Source organism: Rhea americana, unplaced genomic scaffold (genome assembly GCF_003343005.1).
Source record: "Rhea americana isolate MKP2758 unplaced genomic scaffold, rheAme1 scaffold_27, whole genome shotgun sequence".
NCBI classification, from domain to species: Eukaryota; Metazoa; Chordata; class Aves; order Rheiformes; family Rheidae; genus Rhea; species Rhea americana.
Genome location: NW_028186390.1, coordinates 1,141,801 through 1,164,807, shown reverse-complemented (window position 1 = coordinate 1,164,807; position 23,007 = coordinate 1,141,801). Strand labels below are relative to the sequence as shown.

General features: G+C 48.4%; 1 protein-coding gene across 1 annotated transcript; it reads right to left on the bottom strand.

Annotated features, from left to right (window-relative positions):
• Positions 1-234: 234 nt before the first annotated feature.
• FYB2 (FYN binding protein 2) lies at positions 235-23,007 on the bottom strand. Its single transcript, XM_085307982.1, has 21 exons — positions 22,895-23,007; positions 22,532-22,577; positions 18,482-19,283; positions 17,536-17,730; positions 16,357-16,390; positions 13,511-13,611; positions 13,197-13,228; positions 11,901-11,932; positions 10,964-11,045; positions 10,493-10,649; positions 8,651-8,777; positions 8,520-8,560; positions 8,144-8,210; positions 6,163-6,246; positions 4,549-4,577; positions 3,857-3,914; positions 3,179-3,271; positions 1,552-1,636; positions 1,031-1,187; positions 831-864; positions 235-387 (listed from the first exon to the last, which is right to left on the bottom strand). The coding sequence occupies exons 1-21, from the start codon at positions 22,915-22,917 to the stop codon at positions 378-380; spliced, it is 2,289 nt and encodes a 762-aa protein (XP_085164108.1). The 5' UTR covers positions 22,918-23,007; the 3' UTR covers positions 235-377.

Below are 23,007 nucleotides of genomic sequence, written 5' to 3'. Positions count from 1 at the left end.
GTTCCAGCACTTAAACAGAGAGCAGCAGGATGGGCRTTAAGCAGCTCAGCTGGTCAGGTTTGCACGAATGGAGATTTTCACATGCAAATGCAGAAATGCTGCCGCTGTTCCAGAGCCTCCCGTGCACGTTTCAGCCTCACCAGAAAGTGAGAAAGCCCCCAAATAACTCATGGCAAGATAATCAGTGAAGGCGTGGTCTACATATCAGAAAAAAAAGGCAATGTCTCTTACACATTTAACAGCGTAAGTGTAAAAAATAAAACTTTATTTACGTTCCCATGAGCTCTCCGTTGTTGGCAAACAGGCTCCCGCGGACACGCGACGCTCCAGGCRGCTCTCCAGGGACGCTCCGTGGGAGGACACCACKCTCGGGACAGTTAGCAGTGTCTGTYGCAAAGAGAGAGTTTCACAACCCTGCGTACTTCTAGCAGTAAGGATTTTATTTGCACCGGCCAGAAATGGGCATGCAAAGAAATCATGTTGCAACAGAGAATTGAGCGATGTAGTTTGTTAACGTGGTGCACATACAGTGGACCACATCTGCAGCAGATGTAAATTAATATGACATAACTGAAGGCAGTCAAGCTTCTCCACTTTATACCACTCATGGCTGGACAGTGGATTTTTTACTCCGTATTTGGACTAGAATTCCGCATATCAGTGTAATACGATACTAAAACCAGAAATATTTATTTAACATTTAATACTGGCTGTTTACATTAACCTTCCCCTAGCTTCAGATGTTCTAGGTAGACTTCTGTAATCTACAGTATCCATATGTAGAGCAAGTAGAAAAAATATGCACTAAAATAAATAAAATCTGAGTTTACCTGAAGTTCAAATGCTCCACTAGAACATACCCATCTAAGAGAAAGATTAAAAAAAAAAAAAAAGCAAATCAGTAAACTCCGAAGAAATAAAGTCGTAGCAGCTAAGCACAAAGAGCGTACTGTTGCTGGCTAAGCCAATTTGCTCCTCAAAACTGGATGGAAAACTGACTGCTTGTGCCAGAGAATTTCTGCAAACTTACATCTGCCCTCTGCATTGCGGCAAATCACCTCGTTGCCTTCCGTGGTATCGATAACGTCCAGCTGCTCCCCAGCTGTGACGGGCAGATCGACCCACCGCTTACTCGGGACCGAGCGCTGCGCCACTGCGGTGTTGATGACGCTGATCTCCTTGTTGTACTGCAGAAGATCAACGGGAACACAAGTCACTCGACATCCATACCTGCGTTACAAGCCCACCTGTACTGCTGGAGCAGGTAGATTACGTGGAGACAGCAGCAGTTTGCTAGCGAGCTGATTAAGGTGATCTGAGGGAGAACAAAATATGTATATATATATGTTTCTTGTGAATATTGGAAAATGCAAAGGGGGACTCCTTGGTGCAACATCTGTGAAGAAGATCCCAGATGAGGAGAGACCATGACCTGGCAGCTGGACATTTCTCTGGGCATAACCAGCAACTTTCCCTGGTATCCTTTGAGCATGAAACATAGCTGTTCTCTTCCTCTGACACAGCAAAACTCCTCTACAGAGGGATACGTACCATAAAGGTTTCTCTGAACAACTTCTCTTCTTTCACCATCTTCTTGCTTTTGTCTGCGCCGCACTTGTTGCCTTTGTAGATATTTCTGCATGGAGAGACACACACACACACATCTGAGCTGTGCTGAGACAGCCCTGGGCGAGAGGAGCCCGCTGGATCGCTCACGATCGCTCGTTCGCGACCGTGACTTCGTCCCTTTTACATCTCCGTTTTGAACAAAACTTATTCCTGGCAGTGGCGTGGGAACACACGAGCACTTTATCAAGTGTTTCAAATTTGTCTTCTTAGAGAAGGAAGGTAGCAATTCACTTTCCTCCCCCTCTCCTCCAATTTAGCTCCATCTGTTTTTATTCACATTCAAACATAGATAAATCTCATGCTGAGTTTTAAAAAAAGAGGGACTTGACACAGCTCTGCAGACATTTATATTGTGCTGTAAAATAAAACCCAAGGTCTTAGAACGGATTTAAGGGGAGCAGTGGCCTTTCACGCCAAGGCCTTCCCTGGTCCGGAGATGCTGCTCTTTGCTGTTGGACACATGAGGTTACAGCTGTGCCATTAGCTTAAAGATTAAGATAGGGGAAAAAAAATCTACTTGCAATAAATTATTCATTTCTGGCAAACTTTCATGCACTTGAGAGGAAATAAGAGCTGAAATAAGGGATTGTTTTAGCTGTTAACAAGAGATTCTTCACTGCCAGTCTCAGCCTTCAAGAACAGCGATTTCTAACAATCAGCTGAAATCTCACCTGCTCGCCRATATGCTGTTAAATTAACGCGTGGCTTTGTGCAAGGCAACGAGCAGCATTTTAGCAACCCACCAGGGGAATTCTGTGATAACACAGAAAACGTGCTGCTGACTTCCGTTTGCTTCAAAGTCCCGAACACCGGCTTGCTAAAAACTCATTACAGCGCACGTTTTTCTATCCGAGGAGTGAAATGAACTCTCCTGGCTCCATGGGAAGCTTATGCAGCCCCAGTAGCCAAAATTTCCCATTTGTGCCTCTATGTGCCAACAGTACGGCACGCAGACAACGCTATAAACCCCTCCAGGGGAAAAAAAAAGACCCAAGAAATCAATGCTTTAGGATACCGAGAACATACAGGCAATTACTGCGCTGTGTGCAAGGTTTCTAAAAAAAGCCGTGTCGCCAGAATAGCAGTAGCTGGTGCCCGGAGATCAAATATTTCACCCAGCCACAATTAGTCGCAGCAGGAATGGGGCCTGAGCTCAACAGAAAAGCAGCCAACACATTGCAAGCAGCATCTTTGCGTCTTGGCTTGACGCGATACAACTTCAGGGTGAGACCCTCCAAGTATCTCCCACTTCTATACACCTCGGATCCAAGAGGTTTATTTTCCCTGCAGATACTTTCTGCAAAGTGGGCTTCAAAGGGAAAGACCCCGGCGCAGCAGCCAAATACAAAATGTTYCCTTAAGCAGGGGCAGAGCAGCAAGAAGATGCTGGCTCAGCCGTGACAACCCTGTACGACATGGGAGGAGTGGTCGCCAAGCCCAGAGCGGGTCGGTGCCCCGTCCTGCTCGGGCAAACGGCTCAAAGGAAACCCGTTAGGTTCACCCGGCACATCGTCAGACAACGTGGAAAAAGTAGACTGGAAATAGAGACCTTTCCACATCTTCGCTGCTTTTCCTTCGGTCCTTATCCTCTTTTGACATCAGAAATTTTGGCTTCCAGTTCCTGTATCTRTCCTCCTTCTCTCTGCGAGGTGGGGAGAAGAACCACATCGAAATTAAAGTTTTCCAGCAGAATTTCTCCTCTCCTTCCCCCACCCCACAAAATTGTGTATGACCAAAGTCACATTTTTTTCCCTCTGTCTCCCACCACCACCACCGCTGAAACGCAAACATCGGCTGCAGTTTACACCGGCCCACGCCGCTGCCGCAATCCTCTGGAAGCAAGGCACGCAGGCGTGCTCTTCCCACCGGAATTTAGCTGGCGAGGAGCTTGCCAGAACCACCCTGACTGCAGGCGCTCAGAGCTGAAGTTTTCCTTCCTTACGAAAAACGAATTTTCGAGTGTTTCAGGGAGCAGCTCTCTCCTTTTTGCATCTTATCTGGCACTAACCAGAGAGCATCTAAGAAACATTTTGGGATGCTACTCGCCAGATTACACACACACGCAGAGGCCCCGGGATGGCTTCTGGAGGAGCTGGGGAGGCCAGGCCAGACCTGACCTCGTGTGGCATTGCTGCTGGAAGTCTCCAGGTTATCCTGGGGGACCACAAACCTGAAAGACGTCTGCACTACCGCCCCGTGGCGCCGCCGAGCCGGGCACCCTCCTCACCTCAGCTCCGCCTGCCCTGCCTCGACGTCGTCGTACGCGTCCTCCTGTGAGACGGCGGCTGCCACCGGGACATTCAGCATAGCAATTTGTTAGAACGCGCAGTTCTGGGTCCCGCGGTCAAAGCGATTTGTCGGACAAGGAAATTGGGAGCGCGGGTAGCCGCTCAGCCCCAGGGGCCAAGCAATGCGCAAGGCAGGTCCTAGGGCTCTGAAAACCAGCCAGCGCCAGCAGAACGGCGGGATGCTTGGGCTTTTAGTCACCTTTGCAGGCAGTCTGCTGGATGGATTTGACCAGTTGTCATGAGACAAACTAGGGATCCTGCCCTTCCAGCCAGTTTAAGTGAGGCGGGGGTAGGGTGGAGATAGGGATCCCRGTGCTGCAAGAGGCTCAGACTGTGTTTTTCTCTCCTTGCTCGCAGCAGCCAGTCCTGCAGCAGGAGTGACTTCCCTGTCCCCCTCCATCCTCCTTACAGCCTCACTCTATTCCTCAAAACAGTCCCCTGTGGCCTTGAAAAAACAAAAACAAACCCCAAACCCTCAAGCGAAGCACAAACCACTATCAATTCTTTAACATCACCRCATCACATGATTTTTAGAGAGGCACAACATAGAGTGTATTTTCCATCATGCAATACATTCGCCTCTTCACACGCGTTAATCCCCTCGAGAGGCAGATGCATGCCTAATGCTTACCTAAATTTGGTACCAAACTGGAAGACAACCTGAGGATAGAAAGACGCTTTTAGAAACATCAGCATCACTGAAGAAAAGCTGGAAGGACATGACAAGCCAGYACCATGCAGCACTTGCTGCTGAGCCGGTGAAGGGGCACAAACTTGAAACACCGCCGGCTTTGACGGAGCTGCGTTCCCTGCTAAATCARCATCTCCATCCTTTGGCAGTAGCAAGAGCTGAGCATTCATCAAATAGGTTTATGAAACATCTACATTTCATTCCACAAACACAAATCCACAAGAGCCTCCTCCTCCCCACCCCTACACCCCTTCCAATAGCTACAAAGCTGGTGGGTAGCTGTATGTCTTAGTAATTCCCTCCTTGCAGACTCCTRATATGTCACGAATTGACCAGGAATTCAAACATGACCATAACTGAGGTTATCGAAGATGCTCATGGACACTTTAAGGGCTCTTTGCAGCAGGACATGGCATGATGCCCACTGACTCTTCATTTTTGACTGCATTTAGCATCTATGCAGGAAAGAGTCATCAGCATAGAAGGCAACATAGTGTGAAAGCAAACGTAAGACTGAGAAATCTTTGTCAAATAAGATTTCCTCCAGGCATTAGAAGCAATGAAGCAGCGATGGTGTCCCAGTACAATGAGAAAGTACACTGCACAGAGAGGTTCACCTCATCTCTTGGGAAGAGCGTGGCAGCCAAGCACCACCTGAAAAATCCTCCGCAGCTCCCTGGCTCGCTACTGCCCTCAACAGTTGTGTGCGTATGGGCTAGACTCCACCAGTGGGCACACCACCACATCCAACAGACATCRTCACCAGCAAGAGTAGCGACCGTACAACAGCTGTATGGCAAGAGTGAGCAGGCAGCTTCTTTCAAAGCCGAATTCAAAACTTTCCAGATTCTTCTCCAAAGAAATAAGAAAAGGCAGCATTTGCCTGGACTCAAGGGTGAGGCACATGCTGGTGGAGGTGGAGGACAGCTCTGCAGCCAGCTACTGCGCATAGCAGGGAAAATAGGAAAATAGGAAAAGCATAGCAGGCAGTTATAAAGGAGTTTTTCATACTGTGAGCTGAGGTAGTTTTTGGAGGTTAAACCGGTGTTTTGAATATTAAATTAAGAGGACCCAAAAGAGTTCTGTGGAAAGTTATACAATATCCACTCTTTGTTTCGCTGCTAGCTTGCTAGACCAAAGACTCAAYAGTAAACTTTTTCAGCAGATGCTGTTGCCAGCCTGACTGTAAATGGTATTTAAAAATGTCCACCCACCACCAACACATGTAGGCTAGGATTAGGCAAAGGCTAGCTGTTGTGGCTCTCGAGGGCTGAGTTTTTTATTCTAAGTTCCCCTGTGCACCTGCATCGTGTTGAGGTTTCAGGAAGGTAGAAAAGGCAGCAGAAACCCTCTGAACACCTGCAGGCGCTGCATGGTGCACATGGACCCGTGGTCAGATCTGCCATAGCAGTTCCTAATGCAATGGAGGAAGCAATTTTGGAGTGGTTTTCCAGATAAAGCTGTATTCTTTACCCTCAGACTTCCTGCTCTCAAATTACTGCAAATACAAAAGCTYGGATTTGGAGGGGAAAGGCATTCACAACATTTTCTTACCTTAAGTTTTCCTTGAATCTGGTATTCTTCAGTTTAAATTTTTCTATCTTAAACATGTTTCCAAATCTCTTTTGCTTTTCTGCCCTGTYCAAAATAAAAAAGAGACTTAAATTTTAAGAGGAGCTAGACACTGAAATATGTGAGACCTGCAGTACTTGTAGCTCCGGAGATCCCGAGAGCAAGAGAGGAGAACCAGCAGACCTCAGACCCCAGACTGGGAATAGGCTTTAAGCTCTAGTGGCACCATGCAGATGTATGATGGATTCAATAGGATAGGCACAGGCAGAGCATAATGTGCTTAATTATGAAGGCTGAACTCAAGTTATTTGCTTAGCTTTAAAGACTTTGCTGTGTTAACTAAAGCCGGAATAAATAACAGCAGAATTCCCTTCCTTCCCTTCTCCAACCCAACAAATACAGAATGATCTGGGTTTACTTGGACTAAAAATTCGTAATGAAAGGAACAATTCCCTGGCAGCATTCAGAGCATATGAAAGAAGGAACCTCAGAAGACTTCGTATCTGTGTCTGACCCTGTGTCACGCATTTCTATCACATCGGTCCTCAAGTAAGGTGCTCCCCTCCCTGCACTTCCCTCTGAGGCTTCTGAAAGGGCTGCAAAACCACAGAGACTTCATGTTAAAGTGTCTACAAAGAACCAAGAGCCTCACATGGGGGACGTTACACATGCAYGAGCACTATTATAAATACTTCATGYGCATCAGCACAGCTAATCCTGCACRTGGCATTGATAGAAAACTTATGTCAAGAGAGGCTAGGGGATTAAGACACTGAACTGGGAACACAGAGCCTTTGGTCTCAATCCCAGCTTTGTCATGCAATTCTCTTGCGAATATCAGCAAGGTACACTGCTCTTCTAATTTCCTGTGAATTAGCAGTAAAGTTTCATTTTCATCAGTGTTCAACACCCATATACACCGTGTATTTCTGCAGAAGAGGTGCAGAATGGGCAAGGAAAAGAAGCACGGTTTTATCGGCAGCACGCCACCACAAATATAAAATAAAGAGCAGTAAAACGGTCTTGGCCAGGGCGAGAGGCAGGTTTGGGTGCTGAATGTGCATGAGCTTGATTTGAGGCCAGCTGCAAGTCAACAAGCGTCTCAYGTCCATATGGGAAAAGCAGCTGCACAGAAACACCGCACTGTTCCTCCCACACTGCTCCTCAGAAGAGAGCCACCAGATGCGCTCAGAGTAATTTTGGGCAGCATCCGCAGCCCATATGCCATCCCCAAAGGCTGCCTCTGTCTCTTTCAAAGGGGTGCAGGAATTTTTTTTTTCTGCACACAGAAAAGGAATCACAAAAAGCTAAGAAGTAAAAAACACAACCAACTTCAAGTTTCATCTTTTAATCCACTTGGAAAGCTCAAGTAACATATAAACCCAAGGCTGCAAAACTCATTGCTTTTATAACACCCCTCTGGAGGCAAATATGATTAGAAGACATAAAAAGGAGCAGGTTGCAAGTCAGTTAGAGCATGTCTGATGCAGGCATTAGCTCACAGCCTAGACCCCTTTCAGTTTTCCAKCTTTCTGTTATCTGAAATGTGGGCATTTTGTCCCTTTTAACCTGAGCATTACCTCTTTTGACACACACTAGCCTCAAAAAAAAAGCCTTTTTTCAGGTACAGTTGAAAAATGCTTTAGCTCAAGAGAAGGATTGTAAGAATTTCCTTTGTATTTGAKGCAAGCAGAAGTAGCTTGCCATTAAGAAGAGTGCTTCCAAGGAGGGAGAGGGCTACAGGCTCTACCAGCAAGGCCTGACAGTTTAGGGAGTTAATCTGGTGACTATTTTCTGTTCCTTAAGTGTCAGCCAAAAGAAAAAGGGAGCAGAGTAGGAAAGAAAGCCACCCATCTTCTCTACGGTTGTATTAGAAATAAAAGCTTCCAGCCAGTACTTAGCATATGGGATCAAGGAAGTATGGTCAGGATTTTCAAATACAGGCTCATAAATAGTGACTTACTCCACTTTTGTTGGATTATCACCTGTAGTCTCAACATCTTCATATGTTTCTTCATAGTCTCCTGAAACTTAAAACCAAGGAATGCCATTATCACGAACCCCGTTCAGTAGCAGTGGGTTGAGTCCTGCTGGACAAATTGCATCCAGGCCATGCTATTTTACCCTTGCAGAGCCTTCCAAGGCACTCAAATCAATTCCAGGCTAGACATGTGCATGGCTCCACACTGGTTATAATGGGAATTTAGAGCAACCAGGCTAGCRGGAGACACTAGAGACGCTGTATATTAAATGAAGTGTTCACAACATCCAGCAGGCACCTGCCCAAATGCAAAGCAGCCCCCAGTTCAAGCGTCCCAGAGCTGGGGAACTGCACTTACTGCTGTCTGGAGCCAACAAACGTGAGGCCTCTGAAGGATGGCTGCGTGGAGACAAGACGGAGGTACTGTATCAGTATCCGCAGCAGCACCGCTTCCAAAAAGCGTCGTGTAGAGTCCCGGTCCATACTCACAGTCTGCTTTGCAATCCCTCGACATCGTCATACACATCCTCTGATGACTGCAGAGGCTGCCCAGTGATTTGGCTCAAGGCTGTTCTTTCTTCAGCTGTTTTTGGAGCACCTACATGCACGTAGCGCACTAGAAATGAGAAAATGCCTTTGCTTTAGAAGCCTTTGTGAGCAATTCCTTTCAGGTCAGGATTAGTTGACCAGGTAACAGYTGATGTCACTATAAATAAGACCTTTCAGATATCTTTTTAGTTCTAGAAGTCCAAGCAAGTCTTTGTTCTGAGCCACTTTGAGAAAGAAAAGCAAAAAGCTTTTTAAAAACATTTTAGAAGCTTTAAAACATTTAAAATACGCATCAATATTCTCAATTGTAGGAGCTCTGAGCCAAAACCTCCTCACCTGAAAACATCGCAAGAGACTATTCATGTATGTTCACAGAAGTGATTGACAGAGGGCTTAGCRTGGACGGCAGAGCTGCTAAGATCTAAGCAGTGGGTCAGTCCCTTGGGAATATGCCTGTAAATTGACATGCTGGAAAGGAGACAAGGAGAGAGAGTGTCCCAAAAATGTATTTATTTGATCACGAGGTGAAAATAGGAGAGTACGAGAGTTGCACCTCATGAGATTAGAAGATTATTACTGGAAGAATCTGTTAAACTGACAATATTAAATCATTACTCCAGCTCTTCTTTTTAAATTTGTTAATGTAGAAATGTAGTGACACAAATAAAAACATACTTTCTAAGTGAACACATTCACATGCAGTCGATCTCACCATAAGCACATGACACCGGATGTGCTGCAGCTAATGACCAATTTCTGCAAAACGTTCGAGCCCCCTAAAGCAAAAGTCAGTGGAGAAGAGAAGGATGGGGGGAAAAGCAGTTCTCAGAATCAGCTTGTTTGGTCTCTCCAGGGAAGCAATAGCAGGAAGTTGACCCTGAATGCTTCTAAAAAAAAAAAAATCCTACCAGAAATTACCTCCAGCCATTCGCCAGTCAATCAAACCACCAGGTTGCTTACAAAAAGAGACATCAAGCAAAGCAAAAGATTTTTACGAAGTGATAAAAAAAAAAAAAAGAGGACTGAACCAATATCAGCAGTCCCAGCCATAATCAATTTAGACTAATATTCTGTCCATAGAGCCTAGCAGAACTACATTACATTTCTCTCCCTTTCACCTTTGAAATCCTGCTGTGTCACACTAACAGCTTTCAGAGGCAGGAGCAACTCTTAGCCCAGCCAAGTCCAAAGACACGTATACCTGAAGTTGCAGAATAATGTTCAGAGGGAGGAAATTTTAGCTGTGCAGCTCAGTTGCATATTGCCAGCTCTGGATGCTACCTCAGAGCATCCTGATGGTCAGGGATAACCCAAGGTCAGATAAAGTAACCGTAAAAAAGCAGTTCATTGGAGCTACTAAGAAGATGGAGCAAGGAGCCATCCATCTTAGTAAAGAGTAGAGGCACAGGGGAGATGTCAGACTCTCATCCTGCTCACATGTCTCTACCACAAGCCACAGCCAAACTCTTCTGAGACTCAATAAATTACGAGAAGCGGAGGAGATGGATTTCAACTCTTTYGGATAAGGGCAATCTGCTAGAAAAACAAACACCTCGGTTTGAGTTATGCAGATGGTTAACCGACTTAGGAAGCTCTTTGCAAAGCCAAAATAAATGATTCAGACCAGAATACAAATGTGCATGCAACCTTTTACCCTGGTTTAACTAAATTGGTTCAAGAGTTGCATCCTAATTTAACATCTTTTCCATATGGAAGAGACATTTGGGCAACAGATGGGACCGAGGGGTGAGGAAACACTCCAGAAAGCCACAAGACACTCACAGYGCTCTGCTCCATCTTTCACCAGCCCTTGCAGGGTAGGATGCTTCATAGTCTGGGCGCTAGTCACATCTCCTTGYTTCACTTGCAGCACCTTCTTCCCACCTCCACCATCCTCCTTGGGTTGGGCTCTGTAAGTCACGTACTCATTTCTGCCTGTCTGAGAGCAGACATTTGGTTCAGTCAATACAGCATTTAGGAACAGATTTCTAGAATATAACTTGTCTCTCTGTCAGCCTAGAATGGTTTCACACCCTTTCCCAATGGAGATTTTTAATAGGTGTGCATGTTGCTTGGTAACATCAAGTGTCTTTTAGCAGCACCAGTAATACAATGGGCAGGCAGAAGAGAGGACAGAAAAAACAAATGATTAAGGACTCTGAATATTTGCATTTATTTCTTGAAGAGATGAAGAGCAGAAGGGGAAGGAGTAAACTACATTCCCTATTAAAAGGAATCTCAGGGACATGATACCTTGAATATTTTCTTTGCTTGCTGTTTCTCTCTTTCAAGACTTGTTTTTTCATCATTTTCATCCTCTACAGTTCTTCCAGGACTGAAAATTTAGGTAATGTCAATGAACTCAGAACAGAGACACCTTAGCAAAATCACAGACAAACAGATTTTGTATGATTKCATCTAAATAAGCAGCTCATTTTCCTTTTGAACAAGGTTGGAAATGCCACAGACAGCCAGGACTAGAAGCCAGAGCAAAGYCAAATCTGAAGGACACGGGTTACTTGGCATAATCACTCTTTGAAAAGAGGCAAACCAGGATCACTGTATTTTCTAGCAGCAGGAACATCYAGCCATTTGCCAGTGGTCGTAGCTGGGTCATGGGCCATCCTTGTCATGATGCGACATTGCAATTTAGGAAAGAAGATAGCAATGGGAGGAAAAACGGAGTGCGTTTTCTCAGACATCACAACATGTCCCACCGGCAAGCGTCTAGAAGCGAGGCGTTTTATCACATGCTTCTTCAAKCACCATTGCAAAACAGCCTACAGCGAATGACAGTAATTAAACGCTGTGAGGAGTTAGAAGCGCGTCATTTATATTTGACACAAGYGAGGTGAAATTCGGTGCTGTCTTACTGCACAACTTGGGACCTGAGACTAGGTCTCCCAGTTGGAGAGCATCATACCTCTCCCTTCTTACACTGATAAAGGTCAGGTTTCAGTATGAAAAGACAGTATGCTTTTTTGTGCCAGAGGAAAGAACAAAAATCCCCTCTATACATATGCTTTGGACTGAAAACAAGCTTTGAGCCTTACATGCTGACACAGGGCAGCCCGATCTTCTACRCTGGTCACGTCTTGGTCACAAATGAGTTTATGAGCGTTACAGTTTTCTAACCCTAACCGGGTTAGGGATTAGAAGAAAGAAAGAGGGAGAAAGAAAAGGAAATTACCTGGATTTGGCAACGAGAAAATTCCTCTGCTTCTGGAACAAAGAAGAGGAAAGCCACTTCAGCCACAGCTCGCTTCAACAGTCAAACTTTTAAACAAGGCCTCTCCTGTCATCTAGTATTTGAAGAAGTATTTTTTTAGAAAGCCCAGAAGCATTTTACATTTGGAATAGTCATCAGACAAGGATATTTCCCCTGCTTGTCAGGGCAGGGAACAGGCATATTGACGAGCTCTATAGGGATAATGTAATAGCACAAGGGATCAGGCCAGTGAAGCTACTGGTCGCAATGAAAGCAATTACAGGTTGGAGGGCTTACAGAAGAGGAGGAATATATTTTATTGCTTAAAAATAAAAATTTTCCAACCTTCCATAAAATAAGAATACAGAAAAGCCAGAGCACCTCTCTGCAAATCACATATAGATAAGTGCATTTGGAAACCTGTGCTATTTCCTGGACAACTTGATCGCTTTGCAAGTCAGCACTTGAGTCTGGAATCTGATATTTTTCCAAAGAGCAGCTTTCCCCTCTTCTAACAGAGCCAGGACCCATACCCAGTGCATAATAGTTTCCTGGCATGAAGTGACTTGTTCTTCTCCCCCAGCCGTCCACCACTAGCTAYGGCTCTACCTTTGAGAGCTTCTCTTCGGGAGCTGGAGCAGCCCTTTCCTTCCCTTGTGTAGCCCTCCTGTCTTCACTGCAGGAACCCCTCAGCTCCTTGCTACCCTACCAAGGTGAACTGTCACTCACGTTTTCACCAGGGAAAAACAATGCTAGCCTGCAGCACAGATATCCCTGCAGGAAAGGACAAAAGTCTCTAYGGTCTTCCCTGCAAAAGTTGTCCTTGCTCATGAACCAAAGCTTGAAGCATGCTGCCACGACCAGGAAGCTTGCTGAATTCTGCTCTCATGGCTCACACAGAGGACTACCAGCAGCAGCCTGCCTTTGGCAGGAGTTTCCAGAGCAACACTGTGCCATTTCCCTTAAAGAATTTATAATCTCCTTGATACGCACGCTTGGCKCTTATTTGGTCTACCACCCACATTCAGACAGTGTTACTACTTTCTTACATGTTTACAGGGGAAGTTAAGGCAATTGGCTCTCTTCCCCGAACACATTTGGAAACCTCATTAATTTTCATGCTCCGTTCTGCAATTTCTGATTTATTCTTTCAGAGCCTTCACAGACAAAAATCATAAAGATACATTTGGCAGATACAAGACACATATATTAAAAGTTTCTAAGGAGGCAAAGCACAGTCAAGTCTGAAATACCAAGACAGGCAGTGAGGAGACCTACCTTGTAGCGCTCTTGAGGCTCTGACTCAGGTGCTATAAAAGAGATTTGTAAACAGATATTACTTCTTAGTCTGTGTTAAGGTCCCTGAGCTTTTAAGGTTAGGGTTAACCTAGCTTTGCCCACACGCTCAGCATCCGGGCACACACATACTTTTACCATACCCTACTGGCCACGGTCCCTTGGTATGCTGTCAGAGGTGGCTTGTGTTCAGAGGACCRCAACAGCCACAACACTGTTTCTGAGCTTGAAGAAACTATATTACTTCCTTTAAAGGCTATTGCTGAGATAGCATGTGATCGATCTGAAGCTCTTGCCTTGGAAAGTGCCTTGACCGGCGCACAAGGCTGTGGAGTCCCCAGGCTGATTCAGGTACAACGCTGTGTCTTCGTAATTACGCTGCTCTTCAAGTTCGGCACTGGGAGGGTGAGAAGGAAGAGAGAAAAGATTTTTTTTCTAGCCCTTTTAGAAATCAGACAAAATAACTCATTTTGAGAACAAGAAATTGAGTCCTAGCGAGAACAACATAGACCTCTTTCAACATGAGGCTATGATCAGCCTCAAGGAGGGCTTGTTTTTGCCCACACCACCTCRTGCCACAATTTGGCTTCACAGGCACAGAGTAAAGACTAAGTAGCTTTACTTGTTGCAAACCAGAGGGAAAAGAAAGTCCAGGTGAGTTTTACAATAGTGCGATCAGAGGGAGGAACGACAGCCAAGAGCAGGTAGTGCTCATGYCAAAGGCTCCCCCAGCGAGGGGGGACCGAACTTGGTTATGGGTGAGGATCCTACCTGTGGGCTTCAAGGAGGGGATTTGTGGTGATGAGCAACCGAGACAAAAAAGTATGGGGAAGCTCAGAAGTTCAAAGTCGGCACAGTGTGTGCACAGACAGTAGCACCTCTACTGCTAAAAAAACCCTGCCGTACTTTGCTGCAAGCTCGCTGCCCGGCCAATATACATCTGGGCTTGCGCAGCCTCCCCGCGGCCAGGGGAGCCTGGCAGGGAGCAGGTCTGCTCGCGTTGGGGCCACACAGCAAAGCCCAGTATCCAAAGGGTGCCGGAGGCAGAGACAGCCAGGGATGCAATAGCTCAGGACGCCACCACCCCAAGTACAGGCCACCGTGGAGGAAAGCAGCTTTGCGTTCGGCAAACACACATTCCCAGCCCTCATAAATAAGCTCTTGAGAGACACTTTCTGCATGGACACCACCTACATCAGAGCAACACCATGCAGCGGACAAGGCTAGTTAAGATCTCATGGGAAGTTACATAACAGCACCAAAAAACCTTCGTTCCCCTGGGCTGCCGTGAGCAGGAGTTACAGATCCCACCGTGGCTCCTGTCCCGTGCCCAGAGCAGAGACGCTGCATTTCAGACTACTCCGGAGGAATTTCTGCCCGCAAAACCCAATCATTTAGCTTTTACCCTGGAATTCATTTAATCCATTTACCCCAGTTATCACATGGTTAATATTTAACAAGTGACCTACCATAAAGACCACATCACAAGTATTAGAGTAAGATAACTAATCTTGCAGTAATGTATTACTAGGACAGCTTCCTTGTGGTGCATGACAGTTATACTGCCAGCATAGAGCTGGGCACGTAACAGATAAAATATCTTTCTGCTTGGCTTGGAAAAGAAAAGTGAGTTAATTTATAAACTTACAGAACACCTATATTTGAAGCAGATCTTTTCTGAAAAGTGCAGGTTAAAAGCTAAACAAAACACCAGCAGATGCTGGCAGGAACATGTGAAAAATACAACTTACTCTGTTGTTAGCTGCAAGAGTTCATTGCTCGTGCACAGACAGTATCTGAAGAATTTGGCTTTTTGTTGTTTTGTTTTAATTCAGTCATTCTATTTCCTGTTTTCACAGATATATACATTCTTACATCCAAGAACAAAATACATACAGGAATATTTCTCTTCAAACCAAAGCTGTGCACTTTTCTGTTCTTTGGGTGAAGAACCAGGAACACCATATAACCCCTTGCAGCAAGTCACAGACATACCAGAAGACGTTATGATTCCCTTGTATACAAACACTATTGCATCCATAAGACTTTTGAGCAGTTTCAGATATTTGCTGTATAAGAACCTGAAGTTCAGTGGTCCAATGCAGTTTGCAAGGCATACTCGTATTTCAGTGCTAAAATCCCCTTTAGCTGTTCTGCTCCTATTTTCTGGCACTTCAGCTGGGTCCCCATCCCTGCAAGTTGTGACTTGCTTTGCTTTTATGGTACTGAAGTACCATTACCAAAAAATATCAGTAAGAGACTGGCCGAAATATGTATTTCAATACACCAGTAGATTAAAGATTTCTTAATCAAGGCCCTTGCACGCAGGTTCAGAGACGTCCATTGCTCCGTCAAGCTAGTCTGGACCACCACACAATAACATCTCGTGGCAGAACTAAAGTGCCAGGCGTGGGGGCAAGTGCTCCTATAGCCCATGGCTCTGCTTGCTGCATAAACACATGCAAGAGCAAAATCCTTTTCTGCTGCCTTGTCGCTGGAAACCTCCAGCACCTGCTGATTACGCTTAGGCTTTGTTTCAGCAACAGATCTCAAAAGCCTCTCTTTTCTACAAACACCAGCCTTGAGTACATGGAAAACAGGAAGGGGGGAAATGCACAACGTGTGGGTGGGGAATGGTCTTTGAAACCAAAGCATCAGCAGTCAGAAAACGCCTGGTGTTTTCCTTGCCACCAGCTAAGCGAGGCCTAACGACGCAAGCGAGCTGGAGGGCAAGCTGCTCAGCGCTGCCTTAGGAGGCTGGAGRAGGAGAAAACACGGACAAAACTTTCTGCTTTAGAGAAAGGTCATAGCAGCAAGTTTCGAGCAGGCTCTAAGGTCACTGCAAAACACACAGCAGCTATCTCCTGGACACGGGGCAGTGTCTGGCTTTCAACAGACCTCTGAAGAGGAGGCTCCAGACCCTATCTTAAATAGCATCCACCACTCGAGCCCCCAGCCCTCTGCAGACGTGAGAATGAAATACTATCGTGCATACAGCGATAGGAAGAGGGCATCGCTCAGGGACCCCACCACACATTGCCCAGAGCACGCAAGGACCTCAGGCTCCTTCCAGCGTCCGGCAGGAGATGGAGACGCTTCTGCTGCCTACGAGCCCGACTTMTTTACCCGGTTGCACACTTACCTTTCAGGAGTCAAGTACTCCTCCTCCGCGGCAGCTGCACACAAACACAGAGAGGATTAGCGTTTCGGAGAGCTAGCCGCCACGCTGCTCTCCTACGGGAAACGAGGCTGGGCGACGAGGAGGGGCGACGAGGAGGGCCCGTCCTCGAGGCAGCAGGSTGCGCGCGAAGGCCGGCATGACACAAGGTTCCCAGCACGAACAGCGGGCGCGGGTACGTATGTTCGTACGGCGTTATTTCATGTTTCCAGGCCACCCTCCCYGGCTTTCTAGGAGGTCAGTAACCGAGCACCGCTGCGAAGGCATGGAGAAGACGCCACACGAACGTAACTAGTTTCCTTTGTCACGTTAACACATSCAGAAAAGGCAAGTGTATTTGGGAAGAGCTTCAGCAACATGCTTTCTCTTTCCCTCTTACTCTTACCAAGCCCTAACAGATCAATAAACACCGGCACAGCAAAGCCAACAAGATTTTAGCCAAGCCCTTCTCAGACATACACGCATTTCCTTTTAGCTTCATCAAAAGCTGTCCCTAAATATCTGGGTATAATTAAGCCTGTAGCTACAAAGAGACAACATTCAGCAGCTTAATAAGTCGTCCAGAATATTCTACTAGGCGACATCAATAAGTTTTTATTGTGGGAAACCGAGCTTTTGCATTTTTTTTTTGATGTTGGAACACTTAAAGATGTTGCCCTCTGACTGCATTTAAAACATAAAGGGGGGATTAGCAGAGCAGCTTCGGCTGATTTTATTGTGCCTTCCCCCAGCTGTATTCTCCGAAGCCCTGGAATTTCACAGCGACGCAAAGCGATAAAGATCAGCCCGCGGCCCGAGCAGCTGCTGTTGTTTTACAGCCAGCTGTAAACCGCTCGCAGCACAGAGGCGCTGCAGTCAATAGCGAAGGGGATTTCTGCGCCGTGGATCAAATCCAACACGGAAAAACATATTTCTTTTCCGAATTAATAAAAAAAAATAATATTAAAAAAAAAAACAGTTTCACTGAAGCTGCTGGGTTCTTTATCACGTTTAAAGAAGATATTAGAAACAAGTCGACAACGTGCTGTTCCCGCTAGGGAGCACGTGCTCGGAGTCGCGGCCGTTGAGATGCGAAAAAATCGTGCAAGTTTGTATCCGGATTATGTAAAGCTCGTTTGGGGAGAAAGACGCAAAATCTCTTACCTTTTTCCTTTCCTCTGTGGAGAGGAGGCACCGTGCTTTGGAAAGCACCGAGATCGACTTTCGGGGGTCTCGCAGGCTTCGCRGGGGCAGGACCGAGGGATTCGGCTGGAGGAAGTGGTTTCGTTTTTGGCAGCTTGCTGCGCGGAGCACCGCGTGCTTTTCCTGCTCCGGATTCACGGGAGGGAGGCTCCGGCTCTGCTCCAGAGCACCATGAGGCAGTTATTACCTCTCGTTTAAGTAAAAACCCTGTGCAGGATCAGTCGTTGCTGTTCAAACACTTCTAAACAACCTCTGCTTCCTCCCGCGCTCGCAGCTGCTCCGCAGCTACCACGTGCCGGAGCGCCGGAGCGAAGCGGGAAGCACGCTTCCCTGCCAGTTTCCCTGGATTTTAGAAAGTTAACCACATCTGGGCCTCCATTCTCATCAGCTCCCTGCCTCCTGATTAGAAAATACTAGGCTAACTTTCTGTGCCAATAAAACTTTAATGTGGCAGGATTTAGCACAATTTTTAGCAAAAAAAGAAAGATTTTGCTTTTTTTTTTTTAAAAAAAAAAGCAAACAGCAGAGATGGGAGACCCTAACTTTATCCAAGCTTGGGGCTCTTTGGGGCTGGTTTCTAACCTTCATGCTTTCCTGGGAAGAAAGGGCTCAGTCCAACAGTCTAGCTCAGCCTCTTGTTTTGAGAGTCCCAACTAGTAACAATTTTTCACCCTGATGCCTTGAGCTGTATCTGCGGATTCAGAGCACCACCAGTAAGGAGAGCTTTTGTGAGGATGCTCCTTGCTCTCACCCACCGTGTTCACATGCAGGTGGCCTGGAGCCACCCCTCAGAGCCAGGGTGCCCAGGAGAGCACTGTGTCATGTACCTATGAATATATATATATATATATATATATATATATTTTTTTTTTTGCACGCTCACTGTTAGGAATTTAGCATACTATACCTTTCTGGTGTTGAGGGAGCTGCACATCATAACCTGGCTGGCAGGAGCTAGTTGCAGGAGTGCTTTCGACAGCTAGCTGGTCAGAGCTCCTGTACCTTCTGGGTAGACGGGGCAAAGACAGAGCCTGGGAAGTGGCCAGCTCGCCGCCATGCAGAGCATCCTTCTGCCGCGCAGGGAAATCCAGCGCTTGCTCACTTCGAGCCGTTCTCATCCTGCCACAGTCCGGTGCAGCCTGAGCACCCGTCGCCCTCGGCTCCAGGTGCGGCTGCACGCAAACATTTGCTCTCCGTTGGGTTGGGAGTGTTGCACCGGCTTTCTCACTCTGGGCTAAAGTGTTTTCCCACATCTGTAGGGCATAGTGGAAGGAGCTTTGGGATGGAGCAGCCTCCGGATCTGTCTGGGCTGATTCTTGCTGGTCAGCGCAATCGGGCAGTCGAGGCTTCTGCGAACTGCTCTCAGAGGAGTTCACTTCTTTCTCCACGATGTTGCCTTTCTGCTCTTCATTTCTCCCCCTTGGATCCATGTTACCAAGCCTGGCTCTTGGCTGCACCAAAGGTTTGCCCTGGACTAGTGCTGAGGGTTGAAGAGCAGGAGGGAAAGGTTCGTTCTTGCTTTTTAATATTATCATTTCTTTCCCATTCAAGGACAGAGGATTGGAAGCATCCTTAATCTCGGCGTCCAGCTTGTGCGTGGCTTCCATGGGTGGTAGCGCCAGCTTCTTGGGTGGCTGCACCAGCTGCTTGGAAAACTTAGTGTCRTTCTGAAATTTTGCGCGGAGGGCTCTGAAGTCAGTGACATCTTCCTAGGTGGGAGAAGAGCACAAAAACACCCGCGGTCAGGTGGCAACAGACAAGTCTCRGGGTCCCTTCAGCGAGAAAGAGGCCACAGACTCTACCCCAGCCGCTGAGGATATGCAGAGCCTGGTGCAAATACGAAAGCGGCAGAGCGGGGTTAGCCCTCGTCTGTTCAACACGCGCCCGGCAGCGTGGGCAGAAGCCCGTGCCCGGCTCTCGSGGGCAGCTGCAGAGTCATCGAACGGCAGCAGCAGGAGCCGGCGTGGTTCGGCACCCTGCAGGGTGCTGGGACCCCCCACGAACAGCAGCAGCGGGTCAGTCTGGGCTCCTGCCACCAAAGGGTCCTACGAACCTCCGCCGATAAAAGGCAACGGAGCAGGGAGGGGGACGCGCTCGGAGAGCGGAGCAGGGAGCGCCGGGCCGGCGGCGGAGGGGCTCCCGTCCCACCCCACGCTGCGGAGGGACAGCAAAACCCCCTCTGGTCTGGGCAGCGAGCGCTGGGGAAGGCTAGTCCGTTCGCCTCCRTACGTATGCCGGGACCCCAAGTTATCTGCGATTTAGAAAGAAGAACTGACTGATGACACCGTACTCTGAAAGGGCACTTAAAAACCCACTTCGTTTCCCATTTTTCTCCCTGGTCCCACACTGAAAAAAAAKGAGACCACAATTTTTGCCTGCAATATCAGGGCTTAAATTCAGCCCCAAACTGAACTAAGGAGAAAATATGAAGAAAAATTTATGAGCTACTTAAGTCCTTGAACTGCTCTATAACTTTTTATATGCCTTGATTACATTAGGTGCACTTCTCCAGCAGCTTAGTTCAATGTGGAGAACTGTAAGGCTGCGCGAGAACCTGTCTAATGAGGAAATTGGAAAAAATTATCTAGGACAGAACTTCGTTATTCTGAAAAAAGCCCAAGCCTTAAGTGTTAAGGCAGAACAGATGAATAGCATACTGAGGTTTTATTGCATTTAATTGCACGATTTATTAAACACTGACAATTTCTCTTGAATAACCCCTTTCACTAACTTTATTACTTTCATGGGGCAGTGCATGATGTAAAGAAACAGCCCCTGGAGGAGAGGTTTGAATTGCTCTAATTATATTTCATATTAGTGGTCAGCAGCGTGATGCAGGGTAAGCTGYCCAGACAGTCTAATCTAGAAGAGAGCCTATAGGGAACAGGAGTTTTGAAAAGCATGCGGAAGATGGATCAGATTAAAAAAAAAAAAAAGAAAGAAAGAAATCCCACGTTTGCCAGAGCACTCCAGCGATGCCAGCCAGGAAACAGAGCAGAGCAAGGTGCCCTGGTGCAACCGCGTGAAGCCTCCGCGTGTGCTGGAGCAGCGCCTGGGCACTGCAGCGCTGTTTACCTTTCCCTGCTGATTTTTATTTGCAATACCACGCTCCTCAAGCAAGGCATTGGGACGACAAGCAGGGTTTCRGGCAAACCTTTCCTTGCCGCTTGCCGGGGCAGAGACGGCCAGGGAAGACGGTTTGGTGCCGCGCTACCTTTAGTTAAAGGGAGATGGGTGCAAGTCTCCCCACTCTTTTTTTTCTTCCTTGAGTTGTTACTCCAGCAGCCGGGGCCGCCCCGCGGTGACGGCCGTCGGGGCCCGCAGAAATCCCCGGGCCGGTGCCCCGGCGGCGCCGAGGGGGGGCCACGGCGCAGCGTGCGGGAGCAGCAGGCCGTAAATCAGCGCAGTCCACGGGGGCAGAGAGCTCGCTAATAAATTTAAAGGCCTGCCAAAAGCTTGCAAAGTGCGTTATGGCTACATCTGGCCAAATAATTCTCTGCAAATAGCGCATTTGGCAAAACGAGAGAGAGAGAAAGAATGAAAAGGAAACAGGCTTTCTCTGGCCGGAAAGCTGCGACGGCTGGAGGGGCGGGGGACAGCGAAACTTTCCGTATTTTCTCCCTAGAAATAAAACGCTCTTCTAACATTAACATCACCCCTGGAGGCAGAACGGGGACTGACGCGAGTCACTCCGATACGGAAAGGCTGGAGCTTAGCGCCGATACCAAGGACTAACTTGATCCCGTCCGTCCCCCCCCGCCCCACCGCGGGTCAGCGCAGCGATTGCAGAGCCCGGGAAAGAAGCGGGCTGGAAAAGCCGCCCCCTCCTCCCGGAGGGAGGGAGGAGGGGGGAAATTCCCACCCGCCGCCTGCAAGAGCCGCGAATGCTTCGCGCAGGGGAGCGGGCAGAAGCGCCCGGCGCCGCGCAGCCCGCGAGCCGTCACCGCCGGCCCGGCGAGCCGCGGCGGAGCGGACCCGACCCGACCCGACCCGACCCGACCCGCCAGCAGCACCCGGGCCCCAGGCCGGGCCGGCCCCGGGGAGGGCAGAGCCGGCACCCGCCTCCCGCGCCGCGCCCGCCTCCCAGTCGCGCACACAGACGTTTCCTATGCGTGCGCATATATTAAAAAATTTATATATATATAAGTGCTCGAGGGACGGAGAGCGCACAGGTGAGCGGGAGCAAGCTGGGGCTGTCGATTTTGGCACGCACAGGGTGCCGGGCGTGCGGCATTGGGTCGCACGGCTCTTTGCAAGCGCACGGGAGGGTTCCCCCCCCCCGGCTCTTCTGTCCCTTCATTTATTCCCACCTGATCACTTAGTTCTCTYAAAATTTCAGAACCTGCTCGGCTTTTAGCGACACCTCTCCCACCGCCAGCGGTGGAAAATGCTTGCAGCCTGGCTCGAGGTGGGGAAGGAGCCACCAGCCACGTTCACATGCAACCTCAAACTTACAAAAATAGAGAGTCTCCACRTGGGAGAACGACCCCAGCGAGCCCCCTTGGTGAGGAGGGACCAGAGGTGGGTGAGGGACACGTGGGGCTCAGCCTGGGACCCCCCGACACGTCCCCTACATGACGAGACACGTTACGTGACTCACAGCATCCCCCAACCACCAGCTCTGACGCCAGGACCTGATGGCGATCTGCGGAAACCGGGCGAGCGTTCGAAGCTGTCCCGGATTCCTGCCCACGGGTCCRAGGGTAACGGGAGCGATACCTGGCAGAGCTGGGGAAGAGCCGGTTGGCGCTCGGAGGGAGGCAACAACGCAGAGGCAGCGGGGAAGAGCTCCGTCAGGAGCACGGTCGCTGGGGACACGAGTCCCGCCGCGTGGCGGTCCCCGAGATGAAAGCCGGGGTCGCACRGATCCACGAACCCAGAGCAGAGCCTCCCGGCTCTGTCTGCAGGGCCGTGAGTTAAAGTGCTGCTGGGGAACCTGGGGGTCACGACTTCGTACCTGCGGTCCTCGGGAGAAGCATGGGGCAGATCCCTCCATATGGTCTCTAAAAAGCAAAAAAAAAGCAAAGATATTTGAAACATGCTTGCGTTTTATGAGTGCCGGCCCTGGCGGGACCCCCGCTTGCCCCACCGCCCCTCTAAAGCAGCCCCAGTGCTGCCATGGCTTKCACCAGGTTGTAACAACTACAAGGGGAGCGCGGCGCGGCTGGAGCGCTGCGTAGCTCAAGCACGCGTGAAGCGAAGCCAGGCTGCTTTCTCCGGCTCCGGACCTTGCTGGGGAGCGACGGGCGAAAAGGGCTGGCTCTGCTCTATTTAAGTTACCTTTTAACGGGCCACACRGCACAGTTTGCTCCGAGCTTACCTGGAGAAACTCGGCAGGAACATCAGGAGCCTAAACCGCGGCGCTTCTTGTTCTTCCTGAAATGCCCACGGAAAGGGAGTTAATCCTTTCGGTCGCCCTTGCTTTCCTGCCCC